General features: G+C 32.7%; 1 protein-coding gene across 3 annotated transcripts in view; it reads left to right on the top strand.

Annotated features, from left to right (window-relative positions):
• Positions 1 to 23,282, top strand: part of EXOC6 (exocyst complex component 6) — a 166,361-nt gene that overhangs the window by 100,188 nt on the left and 42,891 nt on the right. For all 3 annotated transcript variants that reach the window (XM_081074011.1, XM_081074010.1, XM_081074012.1), the window contains exons 18-19: positions 451 to 630; positions 21,383 to 21,524. In XM_081074011.1, coding sequence (XP_080930137.1) covers positions 451 to 630; positions 21,383 to 21,524 — 322 coding nt within the window. The remainder of the gene's footprint in view (positions 1 to 450; positions 631 to 21,382; positions 21,525 to 23,282) is intronic.

Here is a 23,282-nt window from a genome sequence, read left to right as displayed (position 1 = left end):
CTCTTGCTCTCTGCATGTTCAACTTAAAACACCAGTAACTATTCCATGTCTTCTGTTATAGTCCAATTTAATTTCCCTTAGTGAGTCAATGGATGGGGGGTGCTCTTTTGCATTCTTGACAACTTCTGTTTTTCTGCTTCTGTTTCTCTTAAGGGTCTTCTTAGAACTGTGAGAACAATTCATAATGAGTAACTCATAAATTATCCTACCACATAAAGATAAAAAAGGTGATAACAAGGTTGGAAAAAACAAAATGACATCCAGACAAATAAATAAGAGTACTGCCAGCCAAAATACAAACAATTTTCTTGGACTTTGAATAAATGACTAAAACATTACAAAATGACTAAAATATTAGAAAAATATAAAATAAAATGTAGAATTTTAAGAAAACTTGTTTTATTGTCTGCTTCTATAACTGTTTCTTTTGTTGTTATTTTGTCCTGTTAGGATGCTCGACACGCTGCAGAAGGAGAAATATATACCAAACTTAATCAAAAAATTGATGAATTTGTTCAGCTTGCTGATTATGACTGGACAATGTCTGAGCCAGATGGAAGAGCGAGTGGTTATTTAATGGATCTTATTAATTTTTTGAGAAGCATTTTTCAAGTATTTACACATTTGCCTGTAAGTATAAAACATTTTCAAAAATTATAATTTTGCTTACTAAAGCATATTTTAGAATTTAGTTTTAGTTTGAGGGTTACTTGTTTAAATCAACTACTTAGCTTGAATATATCCTTTCCCATTATTATAAATTAATTTGTAAAGAATCATAACTTAGTCAATTATTTGAACTTTTCATTTGTTTAAGTTTTTAATCATTGGTATTTTAACCAATACCAACAACTCTCTTCCCATCAAAACCAAAATAAAATCATGAAATTGACAGTATAAAGAGAAATAAACTCTAATAGGAGTAGTTTTTATAAAAGTCTATATAATTAATGGCTTTTCCAGTTAGAAAAGGCCAAGAAATTATTGGATGTTTTTAGTCAAGAGATTAAAAGTAAAATAGCATTGTTCTACGCTGATACATAGTCATAGTACATCTGCATCTTGAACAATATGATGATGGAACATTAAAAAGAAATGAAAAGTATGGCAGGGACATTTGAAGGCTGAAACACTGGATTCTTCAGATAAGGAGTGCAAAGACCAAAGCAATTATGGTGGAATGAACATGCTGTCATTAGGCATATTCAGAAGTAACAGAACTATGGTTAAAACATGGAATAGTTTTTGTACAAATAAAATAGGAAAAATTTTATTGATCTTTTTATTTTATAAGATAAGCTCAACATAAAAACAAAGTATTTAATCTGGAGCCTACCCAACTGACTCCAACCATATCCCTTGTTTAAGATGAAAAAAGAAATGTTACTCTCTTTCCTCATCAGGAGCTGCTCCAAAGGGCCGACTAGAATAGTTGAAGGAAGGTGTTGCTAAAAAATAAATAGAAGAATTTCTTAAAGAGTTTGTAATGGTGAATTTGTTTCAAAGAACTTTTAGAAACTTAGCCGGGGATGATGTATTCCTAACTTCTGTACTTGAGTTGAAAAACGGAAACTGTATATATTTAATTTTTATATTCAACTAATTTCTTAAAAAGTGCTCATATAATACACATTAAATACTTGTTGAATTCATTTGAATTCATTTTGTCAGTAAAATTTCCATGCTTTCATTCAAAACCAATCCTCAGTAATAAACATGTGCATGTGCACACACTTGTACACAGATATACACATCATGTTTTTATGTTGCAATGTCTGCTTCATGGGATGGCACCACGTGATGGGTAGGAATTTTGTGCATAACTGTGGTAGAACTGAGAGGTTATATGTTAAAAGTTTGGGGTAAATGCCTCATCTCTGGAGACTGCCATCTGGAGGGAAATCTTACTTTCTCATAGGACATATTCTGGTGACATTGAGAGAGACTTCTGACCTAACTAAATCACTCATTTGATCTACTACAGTATTTTGTATAGTTTCAGATGAGTCTTCTTATACCATTTTGAATTTTTATGTTATCTAACATGGGTTTTTTTATAAAGGAAATAAATTTTTATACAATGTAGATCAGCAAATTCAATATAGGACATGACCAAATAAAAAGAAAATTATAGTTCATAGTCAATAAAAGAGAAAATGGTCCTAATAACAGTGTATTCTTATTTAAGGGATGAACTAGAAGCATAATTCCCAAGCAAAAATATTAAATTATTGACTATGGTAAATTTTAGCTAGAGTTAATAATTATATTAAGACTTAGTGTATTAATTCTCTGAAACCCTGAAATTGTATAAAATGCTCAACTAAATTGTTTTCTTTCAAGTAAAAAACAGAGGCAATGTTCTTTACTTGAGTGTTCTTAAATGTATATATTTTCTAAGCAACATGGCATGATATAAGCTACCATTTTTATTTAAATGTTTTAAGCTAAAAATAATTCATTAGTTTCAGGTTACCCTTTGACCCAAAGAGAGAGAGGCCAGTTCTAGACTCCTTTAACCCTCAAAGAAGCTTCAGAAGATAATTTATTATCACATTCACTCCCAAGTCATTCAGCGTAAGCAGAACTAGCTATCCTGATTGGAAACCTGAGGAGTTAAGTATTGCGGCTCGTTTTGGCAGTGTTCAGAAACATTGCCATTAGAGTCAACGGGAGTTGTGAAACCAAGGGTCACTCTTTCAAATAGTAAGTATTGGCCAACACTGCAAATAATTGGACAGAGAAGTGGATTCTGTGGGGTAAAAATGTCTCTCTCACCCCCAATCCTAAAAAGTACCTAACACAGAACACTCTTAGCTTTCCTGCATATTTAGTTTTGTCAGTCCCTATCCTTGTTGCAAAAGAATATTTTCTCGGTCAAAGACAGTCATGATGTACATTTGCTGACCACATTACCAGTAAAAGTTCCACTGATTCCAGAAAAGTTATAATTCACCCAATACAATTTTGTTCTCTGCTTACAAGGTGGAGAACAGTAGAAATTAATGGGTAATAATGGTTTTGATGGAGCCCAGGGAAAGAACTTTGTCATTTCCACTTTTCTACTACATGGTGGTAGCAGTAGAAATCTGTATGTTTGCAGGATCACCAATATTGTCCCCTTTAAATACCTCTATCTCCAGGGTTGGATCAGTGAGAGAATTGGCATGTTACTTCCTGTACCCTTTTCTTTAAGAGTCAGCCAGGGCAAGCCTACGCAGGGGAAAGGAAAGAACTTCCCTGCTTTCATATTAACTTTTCTATTCATCTGCATTTCCCTGTGCTCTAGCAGAGAAGCCAAACTCTCTACTGGCCATAGGAATTCGCAGCAAGCTAAATAAGCAGTATTTATAATAATGACAAGTATTTCCCCATTACCCAAAATGTTAAGCTGCCTTGCTAAATATATTATCTGTCTCAAGGAACTTGACTTTTTTCTGACTCAGAGCTAAACACATTTATCTTTTATTGTTCTTGGGGGCCAGGGTGCTGAAATGAGGAGTGTGTAGGATGGGCTCTAGAGTTAGAAAGAGTTATGTTTGAACTTTAGATTTGTAATTTACTGGCTATGGGATCCTGGCAATTTCCTGTACCTTTCTGAGCCTCTTACCTTCTGCAAAATGAGCATAAGCCATTTTTTTTTTCCCCAAAGGACTATCATAGGATTAATTAAAAGAGTGTGTACAAAAGTTGTCTGGCAGGGTGCTTGGCGAAAGGTAGGTACTATTAACAAGTGTTAGTTTTGTTTTTTCCTTGTTTCTGTTTTAAGGCACAGTGTGGTACTCGTTTCATTTTAATATATTTTCTTTTTTTCTTGTATTTATGCCTGCATTTTATTTTTAGCTTGTTGTTTAGCTATGGGTCTTATGCTTTTGCATTATACAGACATTTAAAGCTTTTTTATTTGAATAATTAGTATAGCTTGAGTGCAGTGCTTATAATGGCTAATGGTCAGATGCTAGCTAATGCCAATGAAGTCTGATTAGTATATGAAATAACTATTATTTTATCCCTAAATTAGTACTCTTAGAATCAGCAGTTTTTTCTTTTTCAAATGTATGACACTTCTTGTTTCTAATAATTTTTTTCTCTAACAATTAGAAAATACAGTATAGAAGACAATAACAATTATGTGTTATTTTGTCAAAGGATGACCACTGTCAACATTTTGGCATCTATTCTACAAGTCATCTTTTCTATGACACTGTTTTAAGCCTAACTTGGAAGCAAGCTTTTTTTTTTTTAATAAGATTTTATAGAAAATTTGAAAGTGGAAGAATTTTAAACAGCATTAAACATTCATTTACCACTTACATGTATATAAAGAGAAGAAATGGTTGAGCAGCTCAGACTTACCTAATCATTCTTCATGACTGCCAAATGGAACGCACTAACATTTTACTGTGAACGTACTGCCTACAGACCCAGCAGTGGTCTGCTTCCAGAAAGAACAATGAACATTTCCTTCCTTCATAAATGCTAATCATGTTTTTGGTTCAATAAAGATATTTTGTTGATTTACAGCCACTAAGGGGTATGTGTAAATGATAATGAATTTTAAATTTCTTCACGTTAATTCACTAAAGGGACCCAATTTATCCAAATATTTATATTAACAAATGGTTGTCTTTTATAGTAGAAATAAATAGATCTTGAATCATCAGTGTGCTTATATTTCTTACTTTGTACAAACTATTGTTTTATCTTTAGCCGTAAAGTCATCTGTGCTTATATTTGCTACTACGCTAGGGGTGTTAAACTAATCTGCACTCTGTTTGAATTTTAAATATCAAAACTTTTTTTTTTCCAGATAGATGTTTTTCTTTTGCTTCCAAGTATGATTAACTTGATTTTTTGCATTAATAGAAGTGGTGATGAACAATTAAAAATTTGACATGATTTTTAGCAATAATGAGTTTCTTTGGCATGGGGTTCTGTAATTACATGTTAATATGATCGGGTATTTTTCAAGAAAACCATTATCTGGTTAAAAGTGTATCTCATTTTAGAGAATAGATTCCTGAAAAGCTGTTCATAAGAAGAACATCTATTAATAGGATCATTCCTCCCAATATCTTTTTCTCTAAGATTATAGATGCCTTCCTACTGAGAGAAAATTGTACAACTCTTTCCAACTGTTCGTTCAGTGATATCGCATTTGTAGCCATAGTGGGAGTAGTTAGACCATGGAAATCAGCAAATCTTACAAATCAAGGCTTTTTTCCCAGAGAATTGTTGTTAAAATTTTACTAGCACAGCACTAAAAATAGCATAGCTTTTAAAATCACATTGTCAAAGAAAAATTATCTACTTTTTATAAACTCAAGAAATAAATCAGAGTATATGTTCAATAATAAAATTAAAATACTATAGAAGAAACTACTTTCAAGACAGGGAAATATGCCCTAAATGTTATCTTTAAACTCTACGTCTACTTTAAACTCTACATCTACTTCCCTGTCTATCCATTTCCCTTTTAAGGTATTTCCCATTTTAAGTGTTCCTTTTGAAGGGTTTGTTTTTTGTTTTTTTGTTTTTTGTTTTGGCTTAATTGTTTACTTCCAGCTATTTGTGTTTTATTGATGAGCTAATGTAGTACTATCCTTTGCAGAGACTTTACATTTGGGGCTATAATCTCTTTTGCTACTGAATGTATCTGGTATCACTAAATTTTTAATTTGCATTTTCTATAAATGATTTTAAAACATACTATTCTGCCTTTAAGTGAGAATCAAATATGTATTCAATAATAAATGAAGATACATGTTTTGAACAGAAATGGGTAATATCTAACTTTTAAAATTATTCTCTCCTAAATAATTTTTTTTCTGAAGATTGAGATTTGGGGTCTAGGCCCTGATTATTTTAATTGACTAGTCTTGTAAAAATAGACAACTCATTCAACCTCTGGATTAATTGTCTCATGTCTGTTTTATTTCATTGAGAGAGCCGAAAATATAAGTCAAGTAGTCCAAAGAGTTTGAGATGGAAAATAGCCTCTCTCCTTTCCCTTTCCCCACTCTCAATTCCATTCTCTTACACGACCATTTTTCACCATGTTTTTATTTTTTTTTGTTGGTTAACTTAATAAAAAAGCAGAGTGTCTAGTGATTCCATGCTATGAAAGATAAAGCACACATAACAATCTCTCCTTTCCCCCCTTTTCTCCTATTGATGGTTACATTATAGTATATTTCTTCTGTTTATGGTTTTTTATGTAAAATAGTTATATGCTTATTTTTTTTTGTTCCGCCGACTTTAGTCAGTATTTTAATTCTATTTAAGATAAAGATACTAGCCTCCCTTTCCCTTGCTTTATCAGTTCTTCATTTACTATCAGTTCATCATTTACTGTCTTGTGACAGCTACAGAGGCCTTTGTCTCTAATTTGTACCAGTTGCTCTCTGGAATTGTTAGATCATGCACAGCTGTTATCCTGGGACTTTCCTTCTCTGCTGTCTGTGTTGAGAACTATTTCCTGGGTTCTTCGTGTTTTTATTACTTCACTGGTTGGTTTTGCTGAACTGTCTCAATAACTTCCTCCCAAAAGGGAAGTACACTATTTAAGTCCTTGTATATTAGAAAATATCTGTGTCTTCATATTTGGTTAATAGTTTAGCTGGTTATATAATTTTAGGTTGAATAGTTTTTTCTCTGATAATTTTTATTGCATTCCTTCAGTGTCTTCTGGCATCCAGGTTTTAGGTTTAGCTTTTTAATCTTTCACATTCTGAAATGTCATGGGAATGTGTGGAGATGTAAGCTTTTATTTCATTCACTGAACTCTTTACTCATTGACCCCTTTCAAAAAATGTGTGTCCTTATTTATCACAGAGAAATTCCTTGTACTATTTTAAAGATAATGTTGTTCCCTCCATTATTCTGTTCTCTTTTTCTTGGACTCTCATTAGTTAGATGTTAGAGTTTCCAGATTGGTCCTCTATGTCTTTTATCCTTTGCTTCATTTCCTATTTCTTTATCTTTGTTCTTCTATATTTTGGGAGATTTTCTCAACTTTTTTTCAGTCCTTCTATAAACTATTTTATAATTATACTCTTACTAATTTCTAAGGAATCACTTCTGGTTTTAAGTATTCTTTTTTCATTGAATACTCTTCTCTCTTTTTAAAAAAATACATTATCTTTAAAACCTGAATGAGTATTAGAGGTTTTTTTTTTTTTTTTTTTAAGGCATTTTCTCTTTCTTGAATTATTTCTGTTATCCTCAAACAGGGTTTTGTGTTTTTTTTTTTCTTTTAATTTGCTCATTACCTTTTAATAAAGAAACCCTGGAGAGCTTCTATGGGTTTATTCTGCTACCGAACAAATATGCTATTTTTTAAATTAAAGTTTATTGGGGTAAATATGCTACTTTTTGATAGACTTATTTCCCCAAATAGGAATCTGAGAATTTTTTATATAGATTTTTAGGGCATTCACCTAGAGTGAACAGGTATGGAGCTAGCCATGAGATTGTGGTTTCTCTTGAGGGTCTACTTCATGGATGTGTGACCTACACAGTCACATGGGGTCTTGAGTTTAGAAGGGTCCTGGATGAGGTTTGGTGCTCTTAATTGTCTTGAAATTCTTAATAATTTTTAACAAGAGGCCCCACATTTTCACTTTGCACTGAATTCCACAAATTACATAGCATTCCCTGCCTCTCTTACCATTACCACCACACCATGCCAGAATGAGGACGACTTCCTCCCCCTTTTCCTTCTCTCTCTCTTTTTGCCTATACCAGGAGTCTCAGCTCTCCCCCAGATTGCTTTCATTATGGAAATTGCCTATGCTCTGTAGGTAGAAGATCATTGGCACAGTTGTTCCAGAAATTTTCAATAACTTTATCTCTTGTTTTGCATCCCATTTTTCATTTCCATCCTCTCATACCTGCCAACTCTGGACCTCTGATGCATAGCTGGCTCCCAGTTCCACTGCAGTTCCTTCCTAGTAGCATATAATGGACAGTGGCTCTCTCTTCTTTGTTTCATTTGCTTTCTGTCTTCTAGAAAGCATCACTTAATGAATTCCCCCCATATACCTTCATTTTCTCTGCTGTTAAATGTTTATTCCTTTTTGCAATTCTATGCTTTTTATTTCACTTGTATCTCAGGATGGTTGGGAAGCAAACATATCAACTTAGTTTATCATATTAATTCTGAATAACTTGTTTTCTTCTCTTTGAAGTAAAGTGATTGCATTAGATCGTCTCTAAGGCCTCTCTATATAATATTATGTTTTAAGCATCATTATTTCAGACACCAGGTTGGGATGTAAAGTCCCAACCTAAAATTAGATTTATTTTCCTGGAACCCTATTTTCTCTTTTAGCCCTGCCCTTTTATTTTTATTTTTTTATTTTTTCATTCACACTTTTTGTCCAAATTAATTATATGGGTTTAAATGGGTTTTACTTGACTGAAAACTGCAAAGAACTTTAATAATCAACAGTACAATCATGTGCTTTAATCATCCTTTTTTTAATGTGGCACCAGAAAGAATTGTATTAAAAATACAAAGTTGTATTTTCAAAATTGTGGCATAGTCAGCTTTGAGTACATTTTAGTGCTTATCAAATGAAAATATAACCATACATTGTATATATGTGCTTACAAATTGGTTTTTCTTAGGTGGATATTAATTTTTAAAATATGTAATGGTAATGAATTATATTGATCTAATTTGACTAACTCACATAAAAATGATATGATACGGACTATGATGAAAGTATCATAAGTCCTGTGACTTATGTGGTGTTTGTTAAATTGCTGTTGACTGACTTTTATTGACTATGTTACTAAATTTTAGCTAAATGTTATCTTGACCTTGTAGTTTTAAATATCTCACAAAATACATACACTTTGAAAGATTATGGAAAAATAGTGCAATAAAATAACAGTCGTGGTGGGATAATTATACTAATCCAAACAAAATTTATTAGAAGTTAAATTTAGAAAGAATGTAGAGATAAAGTTTCTAGAGTTTAGTTATCCAGTCTTCCAGAAGAATGAATTTATCTGGCTAACACAGCTGCCAGCAGGCTGCTTGCTCGGGTTAATTAGGTTGATGGTCCTGGCTAGTTGAGTGTCTCCTTCCTCCAGTTCTGCTTGTGCTTCTCCTTTACTCATTGTGTTTTTGGTGAAGAGGACAACTTCCTGTATGAAGGGGCACCTTCTGTGTAGGTTATACCCGGCATTCAACTTTCATTAATAAATAGATTTTGAGTTTAATGGACCTAATATGAAAAGGTTAAATTCATGTATTTAAATTGAAAGCAGTGATTTGGTTTTTACTTTAATCTGTTGTTCACTACTTAGGGGAGAAAATGCATTTAAATGATTAATTATAAAATAATTTAGTGTGCTGTCTTTCCTTGAGTAATTTGTTTTACGCTATATTAGCAGATTATGTGGAAGCAGAGTGGCTTATCCTTTCTAAGCATCTTCAGAGTCATAGTCAGTACAACTTGCTATTTATGAAAAAATAGACATTTTATTTCTTTTTGTATTAAAATTACATGTGAGAAGAGAAACTTGTTAAAAATTCAGATTCCAGTGCTTGGCTCTAGACTTAATTAAAATTTGCAGAACTTAGAAATCTGTATTTTTGCTTAAAATTTGAGCACAACTGCTCTAAAGCAAATAACCTTGTTAAAGAGCTGGTATTTTCTAAATTTGCCAATTCAGCAGACATTTAATAACTGCTAACGTTCTCAGTATTTTGATGCTGACTAGACAAGTTGATTAGGTAGACAAATGTGTGGAGGAGGACTTATCTGATTATGTAAAAACTCACAAATCTTCAAAATAAAATGATCATCAGATTATTTGATAAATACCTTTAAATTATAGCAAAACATGCAGAGCCAACTAGATTATTTTTTATTTTGCTCCTGGAAATACTGCTTCTGCTGTTATTGGAATACATTTTCCCTTTTTATTTGACCGCCTGGCTGTCTTCCTTCTCAGACTAATAAACAGTGATCACGCAGCCATGGCAGTAAGTAGATACAAGCTAAAGCTAGCATGTGAATTAGAAAATTGTGTACTTCCTGCATGTTCATTTCTCTCTGCTTAGGTATTTACTAATGAATTCTAATTATTTTAGCATTGTTCTTTATATTTTCGCTATGTTGTGTTCTCTATATATTTGTAGTTTGTGGATACCTGAGTTTGCAGGTAATAGCGGTTGTTTTCGGTGAAACAGTCCAGGTACTCTGGGACTTGCTGGTGAAAGTTAGTATGGTGTGTCTATGGTGAGTGCAGTACAGTGGGAAACCTCTGTAGTCACCTCATGCGTGACAAGGTACACTTTGCAGATGTTTTCCACATTTGGAAAATGAGGTCAATAAGAGTATATACCCTATAGATTTTTGTGATTATTAAGTGAGAGTGTATATATAAAATGTTTAGAGAAGTACCTGGCATATAATAAACACTCAAAAAATATTAGTTGTTTGTAAGACTACTTATGCTTTTCCTGAATGCTTTTTCTCTATAACCAACCCTATCCCAAACTCCACTTGTAGCAATCTAACTCAGACCATAATCTAACCCAGTGTGATTCATGACCCACTGCAAATGTTTCTTTTTTCGCTCCATACCCAGTATATTGCTCTAATGAGTTGCCTTAGCTTTTATTTTTTTAAATGCTTCATACTTTTCTTTTTACTGTATTTGTTCATCCTTTCTATCTCCAACTGTTAGCTCTTGAAGACCAGAATAAGAACTCATACATTTTTTCTGAATGTATAGATATTGAAAATTCTTCTTATCTTAAAGACGCTCATCTAGCATTTGAAGTTTAAATGTCCTTAACCTACGAGGTCGGACAGTTAAGTTCACAAACTTATCCTAGAAAAAGTGCTACATACCTCATTGCTGAATATCACTACAGTCACCTTCGAAGTATTCCCCTTGGGAAGCTATGCACTGATGCCAGTGCCTAATCCACCCTTCAAAGCAATGTTGGAACTCTTTTTCTGGAATGGCCATCAGAGCTGTTGTATTACCCTTGATGTCCTCAATGGTATCAAAATGTCTGCCTTTCAATATTTCCTTTATCTTTGGGTAAAGAAAGAAGTCATTGGGGCCAGATCAGGTGAGTAGGGATGGTATTCCAATACAGTTATTTGTTTACTGGCTAAAAACTCCCTCACAGACAGTGCCGTGTGAGCTGGTGCGATGTTGTGATGCAAGAGCCGTGAATTGTTGATGAAAAGTTCAGGTCGTTTTCGTCTTTTCCACGCAGCCTTTTCAGCATTTCCAAATAGTAAACTTGGTTAACTGTTTGTCCAGTTGGTACAAATTCATAATGAATAATCCCTCTGATATCAAAAAAAGTTTAGCAACATTTTCACAACAATTTTGCAAACTTAATTGTCAGGCCTGGTATAGCCTGTCCTTTCTGTTTCTATTCCTATTATTGAAGTTCAATTTTTGATTATTGTATTTGTCTTCTAATTAGTTTCTCCCAATAGTCTCTCCTTACTTTAATTCATCCTACATACCAGTGACAGATTATTCTTTTTAAAGCACATTCTAATCATATTTCCCTGTTTAGAAACTTCAGGGTCTCTTGCTTATTTACTGAATTAAGTAAAAATTCCACAGACTAACAAAAAAATGATTTCAGCCTCTTTTCAGATACGTTTCTAACTCTTACTCAAGATGGGCATCCCAAGTGGAAAATTCATTGTGTCCTGGATCTATCTTCAATTTTCTACCTTGGCTTCATTTGTAACTAAAAATCCTGTATCTCTTCCAAAAGCCGTCTTTAATGCTACCTCTTTCATGAAGCTTTTGCTAATTCCATTTAACCATATGTGATACTTTACATTTAGGGTACTATTTATATATTGTCTTCTACTAGATCTGTTTGTAGACTTGCCTTCTTTCCACTATTAGAATTTAATCTTTTTATGTCAGGGAGTGTATCTACTCATCATTGTATCTTCTATAGCACCAAAACTCTGTCTTACACAGAGTAAGTGCTTGTCTTACCCAGAGTAAGTATTTTTTAACTTAATGCGAGAGAAATAGCGAAGAAACAGACTGTACAAAATTTATTTTCTTGTATGTATGAAGAGTGTAAAAAGTATACTGCACTAATCAGAATTTTTGAATCGAGAAATTTGTCAGATATAGAATACTTTCTAGTTTTGAGGAGAAAGTTTTCAGGCTAGGCTGATACTCGCAGGTAGAAATTTGGAAAAATGTCTATATGAACGTTACTTAGTAAAGGTGATATTAATACCGATTACAAATATTTGTGTTTATCCCTTCCTTGCACACCTCCATGAGAGAATAATATAATAATTCAAACCACAGTTCTCTAGATATAACTATAAATTGAATAGTGATTAAAACAAAATAAAAAACCTGATAGCACCAAAATAACTGTTGCAAATTTCCAACACTAATGAAAAATGATTTTTCCTATTGAAGAGGTAGACCCACAGGCTTTTATTTGACCTTTTCACTCATTTTATATGGTAATTGTTAAGTAATTATTAAGTTTGCTGACAGTTTTGCTGCAGATAAACCATATACATATGCAAAATACAGAAGTGATATTCAGAAGTGATGCTAATCTTTTTCCCAATAAAGTTCAATTGTTTCTTTTCCTTTATTTAAGAAGGCAGGGATAGATTTGGGGATCAGTTTTAAAGGTTTGGCACTTTAATGTCCAGTGTTTTGAAAAAATTACTTACATGAGATAGCTCTTTCTATGATGATAAATGAGGTATTTCTATGGCATGTTTTGGTTTCCATCCTTTTGTAATAAATTAATTCCAACTACACAAAAATCAGCAGGAACAAATCATTGAGAGTATATTAATGCAACTGGAGAGAGTTAAAGAAGTTTGAGAGAGAATGTAAATGGAAAAAGTTGAAAATGGTGAAAGCCTGTTACTAGAAATAGAATTTATATTTTTTTCTTAAGCTTTTTTTAAATGTAATAAAACAGTTAAGTGATTTTCACTGCTAGAAGTTAATTGCAAAAAAAAGTCTTGCTTTTTAGTTGAAATGTGAACATACTTGAGCCTTACAACTTTAATCCTTTTAGGTATTTATTAAGTTGATGTCTCTATTAGCTAAATGCTGTGACAAATCTTGGTGAGAAATTTAATTTTATAACTTGTAAGTCTTATGTGTGTATAGTGTAGCATACTTAAATATTTCCCTGCTGTCAACATTTGTAGAAAACAATATTTTGAATTGCTCTTAATCAGAGCATCATTGGAAGAAGTAGTAGTAATAGATGGCTTTTAGAAAGAAACAGCATGAGAGTTTTAGTAGGAAGCCAGTGGATTAGGAGACAACTATGAGACCTGACCTGTAAGTAACAGAACAGGGAGATATAAATGGAAACAATTAAAATGGACTCTTCTGAGCCTAGAGACTCTATATATTTATATCTATCTATCTGTCTATCTATCTATACAGTATTAGTGTACATATATACATATGCACACTTACAATTATCCTATAACTTTACTCTTTTAACAGCTACGGATGAAATAGACCAGCTCACTGTACAGTCTTTATGAACAAAGTACCATCTTGGACAGGAAGATTCAGTACTAAAACCAAACAAAAATGCACCATCTGGCAACAAAAAAGTCATGTTTAGAAAGTTACGTGAATTTCTGCAGATAGGAATTGTAAAGTTCTAGGAATGCATATGGTAACCCATGTTCTACAATAGAAAGAAAAAATAGAAGATGGTTCTCCACCCCACCCCCAATTAAATGGGTCAAAGTTGAAATGGGGGAAGAAGAAAAGGGACTAAAATATGTGGATAAGAGATTGTTTGAGTTGGGATTATGTTTTATTATGAGCAGATAAAGACAACAATAAGGAGGTCAGGTCCCCTGAGGAGAAAGAAAGGAAAAGATGTTGGAGGCAGAAGTTTTCTATGCAAGTCACAATCTGGTGATGCCAAAGAACCTCTTTTTTGTTTTTTTTTTTTTTGGTATGGAGCAAACAGGATTGGAAAACGATAGAGCTGGTGGGAGAGATGGACCAGCCTTGGTGCATTCAGATTTACAGGATGTTTGCAGATCAGTTAGAGATAACAGAAAATACAACAGGGCGAGGTGCTGATATATCCTTATCAAAAATACTATACAAGGTCCGATAACACAAAAGTAGAGATTAGACTTTGTAAAGTCCCAGCCAAGGAGCATGTTCTGATGAATATTACATATAGGGGAGGAATTCAGAAGATGAGCAACATTTTAATCACTTTTTTTTTTTCATTCAGGAGACTTAAGGTATTGTAGGGAAACTGTCGTGTTGTTTTAAATCTTTCTGCCTTTTATGTAAATAAGTATGGTAGATGGTAGCGCTGAGATGAAAAGCTTCTGTCAATTCTTTGGAAGCAAGAAGGGAGCAGCTGGCAAAAGCCTACTGTAGCTGTCTGGAAAGACGTGTTCAATGTCATTTGCAGGGTTGTCCTTAGAAAAAGAAGTAGTAAACCTTGATATCTGCCTCCCACTTTGTATGAGTTTTGTTTTGTTTTAATGTACATCTTCCTTTCTTCACTTGATATGTTTCTCTTATTCTTTTAAAATCCCGTCTCAGGTACTCCCTCAACTGGAAGTGATGCTAATGGTATCTACCCAATCTTATTCCCATAATCTAGGATTTAGCCCAGTGAAATTACCTGTTTAGAAAGCCCTTGACATTCTGGATGAATATATTCAAAAACTTCGAAAATTCTCAAATTTGAGAATACTCCATGTCATGTAATTTCTTTCAGAAAATGTTATAAAATACTATTTAAAAATGTAGACATTAACAAGAGTTACTTTATCTGTGTCAACTAACAGAAGAAAGCCAAACCACATTGAGTTGGGGAGTTTGGGACTTTGCATTCAGTCTCTGATTTCCCCCCTCATACCCATTTCACAGAGCATGTTAATCAAATGTGTGCCTCTTGGCAAATGAAGCGCTACTTGTACTGGACTCTCAGAATCATTCCTTAAAAGGTTGAAACCTAAATATAAATCCTTGAATGACAAAGTCCTACTCCGTGCTATGTTTACACACACACACACACACACACACACACACACACACACACACAGAGAGAGAGAGAGAGAGAGAGGTTTGTAATATATCAGGCACCTATATTAAGATAGAGTCAGTTAACTTGGGTGACAGTTGTCCATTTTACTAATGATCATGTGAAAACCACCTATATTGTCTAACCGATTAGTGATTTTGGCAACTTTGCAAATTTTAAGTCCTACGGTGTTGTGAAGTAGTACATTTTAGTGATGATATGGTCTTGATCCTCTGAGCTGGATGCTTCTGTAAAGAAATGAGGAGGACGCTGCCATCAGGGAGCTGTTGCTTTACTAACAGTTCCTGGGATGCCTCAGTTTTTCAGTCTTAATTCTGTGGCTTGGCTGTATTACACATTCATCACAAGAAAAATTACAGCTCGTCTTTAACTTCCCTTGCTTTTCTTACATTTGTCAAGTGAGAGAAGTTATAGAAGTTAATATTTCCCTATTTAATCATATGCCTGACAGCCCAATTTGCTATTATCCAATAGAAATAATCCCTGTCAACTCCCAAGTGGCACAGACTAGCTTTCTCTTCCTGCTACTCTGGGCAAAAGTGCATGTAGCTTTCACCATTTTACCTAGATTTCTGATATATCAGTAGCTTGGATGGAAGCAGAGGCATTTCTTCAAAACCTTGACATCTTGTAGACTTTTACTGCTTTGCTTGTCCTTTCATCCTCTTTCTGCCTGTTAAATTAGTTTGACAAGATCATGGATTGCCATGACAGCAACAATGATACAGAAAGCTAAAAATCTGGTTATTACATGTCATCTAAAGCTGTGTTCAAAGAATTGCTTTTAAAAAAGAAAAAGGCCACCAAAGTTTGATGAGTCCTTTTGTTGGGATTAGGAAGTTTTGAGTGAAATATTAATAGATATGTGTCATATATTACAGGTGTCCTGAAGTTTTCCCAGCTTGGAGAATTTTTTTTCCCCCAACTTTAAGATAATTGTGTTCTGTGTTATTCGTGCGTGCATGCGTGTGTGTATGTGTGTGTGTTCCCATCCATTAGTCCCAAGAGTAAGCATTTATGGTACTGTGTCATATCCTTATGATGCGGAAATGTTAGGAGGAGAAGAGCCTTAGAAGGGAGATTGGGAATTTATAATTGAGTGTGGGGATTGTGGTTAACTAATGTGGTAACCAATTTTGGGGGGGGCTAAAGTTACTTAGCTGGGGACACAAAGAGAGTATGAGAGGAAGGTAGAAATGCAAAAGAAGTATATTGGAGAATGTCAGGGATATTAGATTGAGTATATTTTGATAGGCTTATGAATGTTTTTGGCATAATCTCAAAAATCTGTCTTCAAGGTGGTGTTAAAGTTGTTATTAAAACTCACTAAAGGAATTCATCTTGATATTTAAACCTTATAACTCATCTATTCTCTATTAATGGGAATCTGAGACATTTCAGTATTATACATTTCAGTGTTAGACAGAGTGTTCAGCCAGAAAATAGATTAAAATTTACCTTACTAGATAGAGGAATCTTTGTGCATTTTTGAAATCATCTTGGGGAAATTTTCATGTTTTATATTAATGTTTTAGGTATGTTTTTTCCTGATTTAATAACATTCTTTACATTAAGATGTAGTTTCATAAAGTAAAACTTTACATTAGAAGTTCTTATATAAAATAGAAGCATAGATTTCTTAAATTAAAATGTCTACTTTTTAACGAGGCATCTTTTTTCATATTTCAATTGAGAATTTATTTCTAATTTTAATGTTTACTCCACATTTGATGAAAGTCCTCACTCTTTGGGTCTGTGTGTTTTCAAAGGACATAAATTGTGGCTCTTTTGGAGACTGACTGATTCATTAAAATACTTTACTTCCTCTTTTGCCTTCCCTCGGAAGAGACTATTTAACAGTCTCCTAACTGAAATGTATGTAGTAAACTGAGAGGCAATGAGTTTGAACACTATAGCAATATTTTACTGTTTTAAGTTAACTTAAAAATATTAATACTTAAATAACTTTAACCAGTCATGTAGAATCAGAATTAATAAATTCACTTGTCTTACTAGATAGAGGAATCTTTGTGCATTTTTGAAATCATCCTGGGGAAATTTTCCTGTTTTATACTAATGTTTTAGGTATGTTAGATTTAATTTTCAAGTTGACCACAATTTTATTTCAGTTTTTCCACTTTTTCTGGCAAGAATTACTTAAGTTTTTAAAACAAAATCTGCTATCAATTTAAAGAATAATAAATACAACACAATATTTCTGAGTCTGTATATTCCTTTTTACTTAAATAAAAAAGTAGTTTATTGTGCAAAGTTGACCTTTTGTGGGGACATAAATAAAGGAGAACGGGCTCTCTTGGGATCATTAAGAAAAGTAGACCAATGCAGAAAGAATGGTTGTGATTTCAAGAGCACATTTTTATGTTAAATGTACTTGAGAGAATGAAAGCAGCATTGAAAAAATGCTTTCAAATAATTACTGCTGAAATCAAACCTTTCTTTTTTTTATTAGATCTTTGAAATAAGAGACAGGAATGAAAACTTCAAATGAAAATTTAAATGTGTCAAATTAGTTTTTAAGCTTTCTATCAAAACATTACTTTGAAACAAAAACAGTTTTGAGCCATAATCTAATAAAATGTGTTGTAATTTTGTTACCATGTCATATTATGACGTTTCAAAGGAAACAGAGTATCTTTAGCCTAATCTATAATAGTAAATTATTTGTGGGTTTTTTTATTCCTTTTAAACTGAGGGTTGGTGGTTTGTGGTTTATTGTTCCTGTGATTGGCATTAAAAGCCTTATTTCACAGCTTGCAGTGAGGGACTATTGGGTAAAGAGTGTCTGTGTTCCACAAACTAAATTCAAAAAGTGTCACTCAAGGTCTCACATAGGTTACTTAGAGAATGAGTTTTCTTACTGATTTCACCAAATGTCGCCTCATGCTGTCTTTGATTGGCACAGCCTGGCAGGGAGGATAGATGAATCTGTCACCGACTGGTTAATTGTGTTGCTGGTCTCAGTCTGACATCAGGTCTTTGACTCTTAAGTGGCTCAATACAAAACAAATTAGCAGATTGTAGTCATATTTCTCATTCTATATGCTTTGACTTTGTTGAATGCAGTCCATAAATCATATTGACTGACACACAAGTAAATGATGAAAGCTGCTTTTGAGACATGGATCTAGAAAGCAGCACTGTGAAGGTGCCATGGAAGGATGCATATGGTTGACCCTTTGGGAATTTCCTAGGAGCCAAATGTCTCTTTACCACAATTGTTCTTGGAAGAAAAGCTTTTGGGTAATGCAAAAAGGATCTAATATGTCAGCAGATTCTCTTTTACAAGTTCCTTTGAAATATAAGAAGTTTGTCTAAGAGTGTTCTCTCTTTGCAAGTTGTTTTTCAGCAAAATGTTAGAGCAGGGTAAAAAAAGTAGTTACCTTTAAAAGTTTGGCAGGTGTTTTTACTTATTTATTGAACTTTATGTTGTTAAGGGGAAAGAAAATGTTTAATAATAGTTGCAATTAATTTTTCAGATGAAGGCAGCGGAAATTTTTAGGTGCTTGAGATTTATTAAATGTGCTGTTTTCTCACTTCACTTAATTATTTTGGCTTCATTTGTTATAATGTGAAAAACTAGAACATCTCTAATGAAAAAATCTAGTTTTTAAGATAATTGTAAAGTACTGAGATAATTCTAGAAAATTATATATTATTAAGAGTGTCAACAATAATAGCAATAATACTGTTCAGAAAGGGGTGTTTTGGTTATACCAAAGTGTACCAAGAGCTGTAGGCATCAGAAATGAATTCCCAAAGATGTTTTTGGGGTATGCAAATTTTTGGAATGTTAAAACTTTTCTATCTAAAAGTAAGTAGTAAATTAAATTCAAGAAAATTTGTGTACATTTTATAGTTAAGAAGTAGACATTTTAGAAAAATAATTGTCTTATAGAAGATAACTTTTTAAAAATTTAAGAATCTGAACCTTTAATGTTAACTTCAATTTTGAGCTATAAGAATTTATTTCATTTGAAGATTTACAAAATATTTTATAAATATTTTAAACTTCTATCCTTGAGAACAATAGTCTGTATTTAATATGCATAATAAAAAGAAATTTAATATTCAAATTTTATTAGGTTGGTGCAAAAGTAATTGCGGTTTTTGCAATTTTTTTTTTTTTTTAACCTTTTGAACCGCAGTTCCTTTTACACCAACCTAATATTCTGTGATTTACACAAAAAGCTAAATTCGTGTGTGTGTACTCCTGTGTGTGTTTTCATTACCTGTTTCCATCAGGTTTATGGAATAGACTGTCTTTCTGTACTTTTACCATCATTTTTGGCTCCAATACTATTGCTATGTAGTTATTTGTAGCATGTAAACCTATGTTACATTTTACAGATCACCTTAAAATAATACCACTGATATGTGCAGTGTGTTTGCTTATGAAATGAATATATTAGTAATTTTGTTTTGGCAATTTATTAATCTGCTTTTGCAGTTAGTACATTATAGTGGCAACATAAGTACAACATGGAGCTGATTTGATAGAGAAGTACATTAAACTAAAATGAACTAGTTGTTCCATTAGGTCAAAATGACTTTTCTATTAAGTATTCTCAAGTCTATTATATTGTAATTAAGTTACATGCCATTGATTTCTCCTTTTTCTGCTTCCCCCCCTCCCATTCATATTCATATTATTCTGCTTGGGGAATGGAGCTGCTTGTCTCCCAGACTAATTCCTCTTGGGTTTGGGGGATCTTGAAGCATGCTGGGTTTTGCATTGCTTGTTGCATTCCTTTTTGGCAGTTCATCAGTATCTGTCAAATATATTGTTTGCATCGGCTTTTATCTCTAAAGTTTTTGATTGAGAAATTGACATTCCATTTCAGATACACAGTTTTTCACTGTGCATAATGTCTAAATGCTAAAGACTCATTCATAAAAGTTGCTTGTTTCTATTCTGACTTTAAATGTGTAGTTTAATAAACAAATGTAGTTCTAGCAAATATCGTGAAAATATATTTATATTCTTTCTTACTCTTCTAACACGTCAACACTATGTAAATATTTTTGCACCAATATATTGTGGAATTTATGTTTGTGAGATATTTTTCATTATTTTGTAGCTTGGCCTTTGTGATAAGTAGGAAAAAAATAATTATCAAATATCAGCTGGGTAAATAAATATTTGTTAATGCAAATGAAGCAAAACATGGTACATCTTCCAAAAGTCATTATTTCTAACCATATTCAGAGTCTTTGAATCCTATCATGGGAGTCCATCACCAAATCACATCATAATTATGGGTTAAAGATAGTCATCCTAAGAGCAGTATTACACTGGAAAACCTTAAAAGAGTCTTTATATTATTTTATTTTAAACTTCTAGTTGAAATACAAAGCCTGTTTAAAGACACAATTTATACTAAAAGTGATATTGAATTGTGATTCAGCTATGTAATCTACAGGCTAAACATTTATAATGATCATTTTTATCATTTTTGATAAAATGTAGCCTTAATAAGGCTATCAGTGAAAGTTCATTTTCACTTTCATTCAGTGAAAGTAGCGTTTTAGGAGCTTATTATAGTAGAAAATGTTTTCTAATGATATATGTATGGTGAAAGAAAACTGCAAGTACTTGTAGTTTTACTTAACTACATATTTCTAAATTATTGGATGATTGTAAAACTTACTTTTGAAAACTAAATGTAGATCTGTAAATGATTTTGAAGTCATATTGGTAGGCAAGCCTTTTTTCTTCTCACTAATTGAAGTTATGCTACAAACTAATGTTCTGATTAGATGTAAGAACTTATGACTCAAAGTTTATTTTGAATTTTAGGTACAGTTTAAATGATAATAACTTAAATTACACTGTTTATTAACTTCCTCTATTCTGGTTTAGTTAATTATATAAAGGAGAGCTTAAAAAATATTACATGAATAAAATGTTCTATCAATATGACAGTTATTCTATGTCATAAATGTCATATTTTAATGTTTGTTGTGTAAAATACTTGAGACATTTTGAGAGATCTGATAATTATTTACTTGTATTTTTATGTTCCTGTGTGCAATTAGAGTTTTAATGATACTTACAGCCTGAGAGGGACAAGTGAACAAGAGTATTAATTTCAGTTCCTACACTAAAAGGCATAGCCACTCAGGATACAGAAACAGAAAGGCTATTAATCACCATTGTAACCAAAAAAGGCAACAAAAGATAGCCAGATATATAATTTTTCTGATACGTTATGAGGTATTTCTATGTTTGTTTGTTTAATTTTCGGTTTGGAAATTTGTTTTAAACAGGGGAAAGTTGCCCAGACTGCTTGCATGTCAGCCTGCCAGCATCTGTCAACATCCCTAATGCAGATGCTACTGGACAGTGAGTTAAAACAGATAAGCATGGGAGCCGTTCAGCAGTTTAACTTAGATGTCATACAGTGTGAATGTAAGTACCTTCTTGGTTAAATCTCATGCATTTCTAGGAATCTATATTTAAATTATATGAAAAAAGAAGTATATAGTAGGATAGTTCAGAAAGGAGGGAAGAGGCCTGATTGAGGTAAACTTTTAGGAGCCTTAGAAGCAGCTTCCTTCCAGGAAGAGAAAAATACCACAGCTTTACATTTAGGGCCTCTAGAGAGAGGCACTGAAGTGGCAGTCCAGACTGGGATCATTAAAAAGATGATTAATTTTCCCCTTATTCCTTCTTGTCATTCTTGCCTTCTTGCCAGGACTTTCCAATGTTTGTCATAAATGAATGAAATCATTCTAAGTTTGTCATTCTTAACTTTCCCTGTAAGTAACTCTTTAGATATTTGCTAGAAGGATGCTCTTAGGACTCTGCATTCCAAATGAAGCTTCTGTTATATTCTGAATTTTTTGTTCTTTTCCCCAAAGAATTTCTCAAGCCTTTACCTTTGCCATTGGTTTTCACTTAATTTTTTTTAGGTAACGAGGTTAGCAGATTCCATAATCTAATGTTGACGTTAGCCAGTTAGCTTCAAAACTGGATGTGCTGTTCGGTTATTAGCCTTGTTATATATGCTTCTGGATGTGGGTTTTATAACCCTTAAATTGTAACTCTTTAAATACAGGACATGAGCATATGGAGCAATTTTTCAGCAGTGCTTTCAATTCAATGGTACAATGATTAAATGATGAAAAATCCCTGGTTGACAATTTAGTCAGGTACCTTTGTTAATAAATTGAAAATCAGTGGGGCACAAGAAGGATTAAAAAATGTTTGTCAGAGGTAAATTTTGCAGTAATATATTCTGTGTGAAAGACATTTAAAAATTAAATGTTAGCAGCTTGCAACTGAAGTAGGAGTGACAGATTTTTTTTTCAAAGAAATATCAAATATTTGCCCACTGTATATAAGACATTCTTCTAGGAAAAAAACATACTTCATATTAAAAAGAATAATTATGAAAGTTCTTTGGTCAAGTACAATTGTTTATTACACACATGAAAATAAATAAATACAAAGTTTTTAAAAACCTATTTCCCTCAAAAAAAGAGAAATGCTTATCTACAAAACAAAAGAAAGATAGTTTTTCCCTAGGGAAGAGAAAGATTCCTTTCCTTTCCTAGAAAGGACTTCTAATTTTCTGTAGAAAATCTTTATTATACTTCTTTCTCAAAATAAAACTATTATTTACAAAATGATACTTATTTTGTATTTACAAAAAACCTTTTTTTTTTACAAGTTTCCAAGCTCAAAGTAATTGTTATTCCATTCTAGAAATCATTTGAAACTGATTTCTTAAAAGTTCTTAAAAAATTGTCCTATGAGATCATTCCTGTATGACATTGCTTATGTATGAAATTACATCATACAGAAATATTGCTTGAGACATTTTGTATTACATCTTTAATGTGGACTCAAGTCATTAAGTGATTTGAATTGTTTATTGGCATTTGGTTGTGTCTTTTTAAGTAGATTTTTTGGTTCAAAAATGGAAATTATTGTTTGGTTCAACAGCTTTAGGTATCTGGATCTTCCTTCTATTCTCTTGCCTCTCTCCATGAAGCACTATCCTAATTATACTAAGAGAAAGGCACGTAAAAAACAATCTTTGTCTCTCTGTCCTACCATAGGGCAGAGTGGACGGAGTTAATGAAGGCTCCTTTTAAAATGCTGATGTTTTCTTAAAGGACTAATGTCTTGGAAGAGACCAAGAAAGGTTCTAAGTATGAAGTA

The sequence above is a fragment of the Rhinolophus hipposideros genome (assembly GCF_964194185.1).
Source record: "Rhinolophus hipposideros genome assembly, chromosome: 15".
Classification (NCBI taxonomy): Eukaryota; Metazoa; Chordata; class Mammalia; order Chiroptera; family Rhinolophidae; genus Rhinolophus; species Rhinolophus hipposideros.
This window is presented reverse-complemented; position numbering and strand designations above follow the sequence as displayed.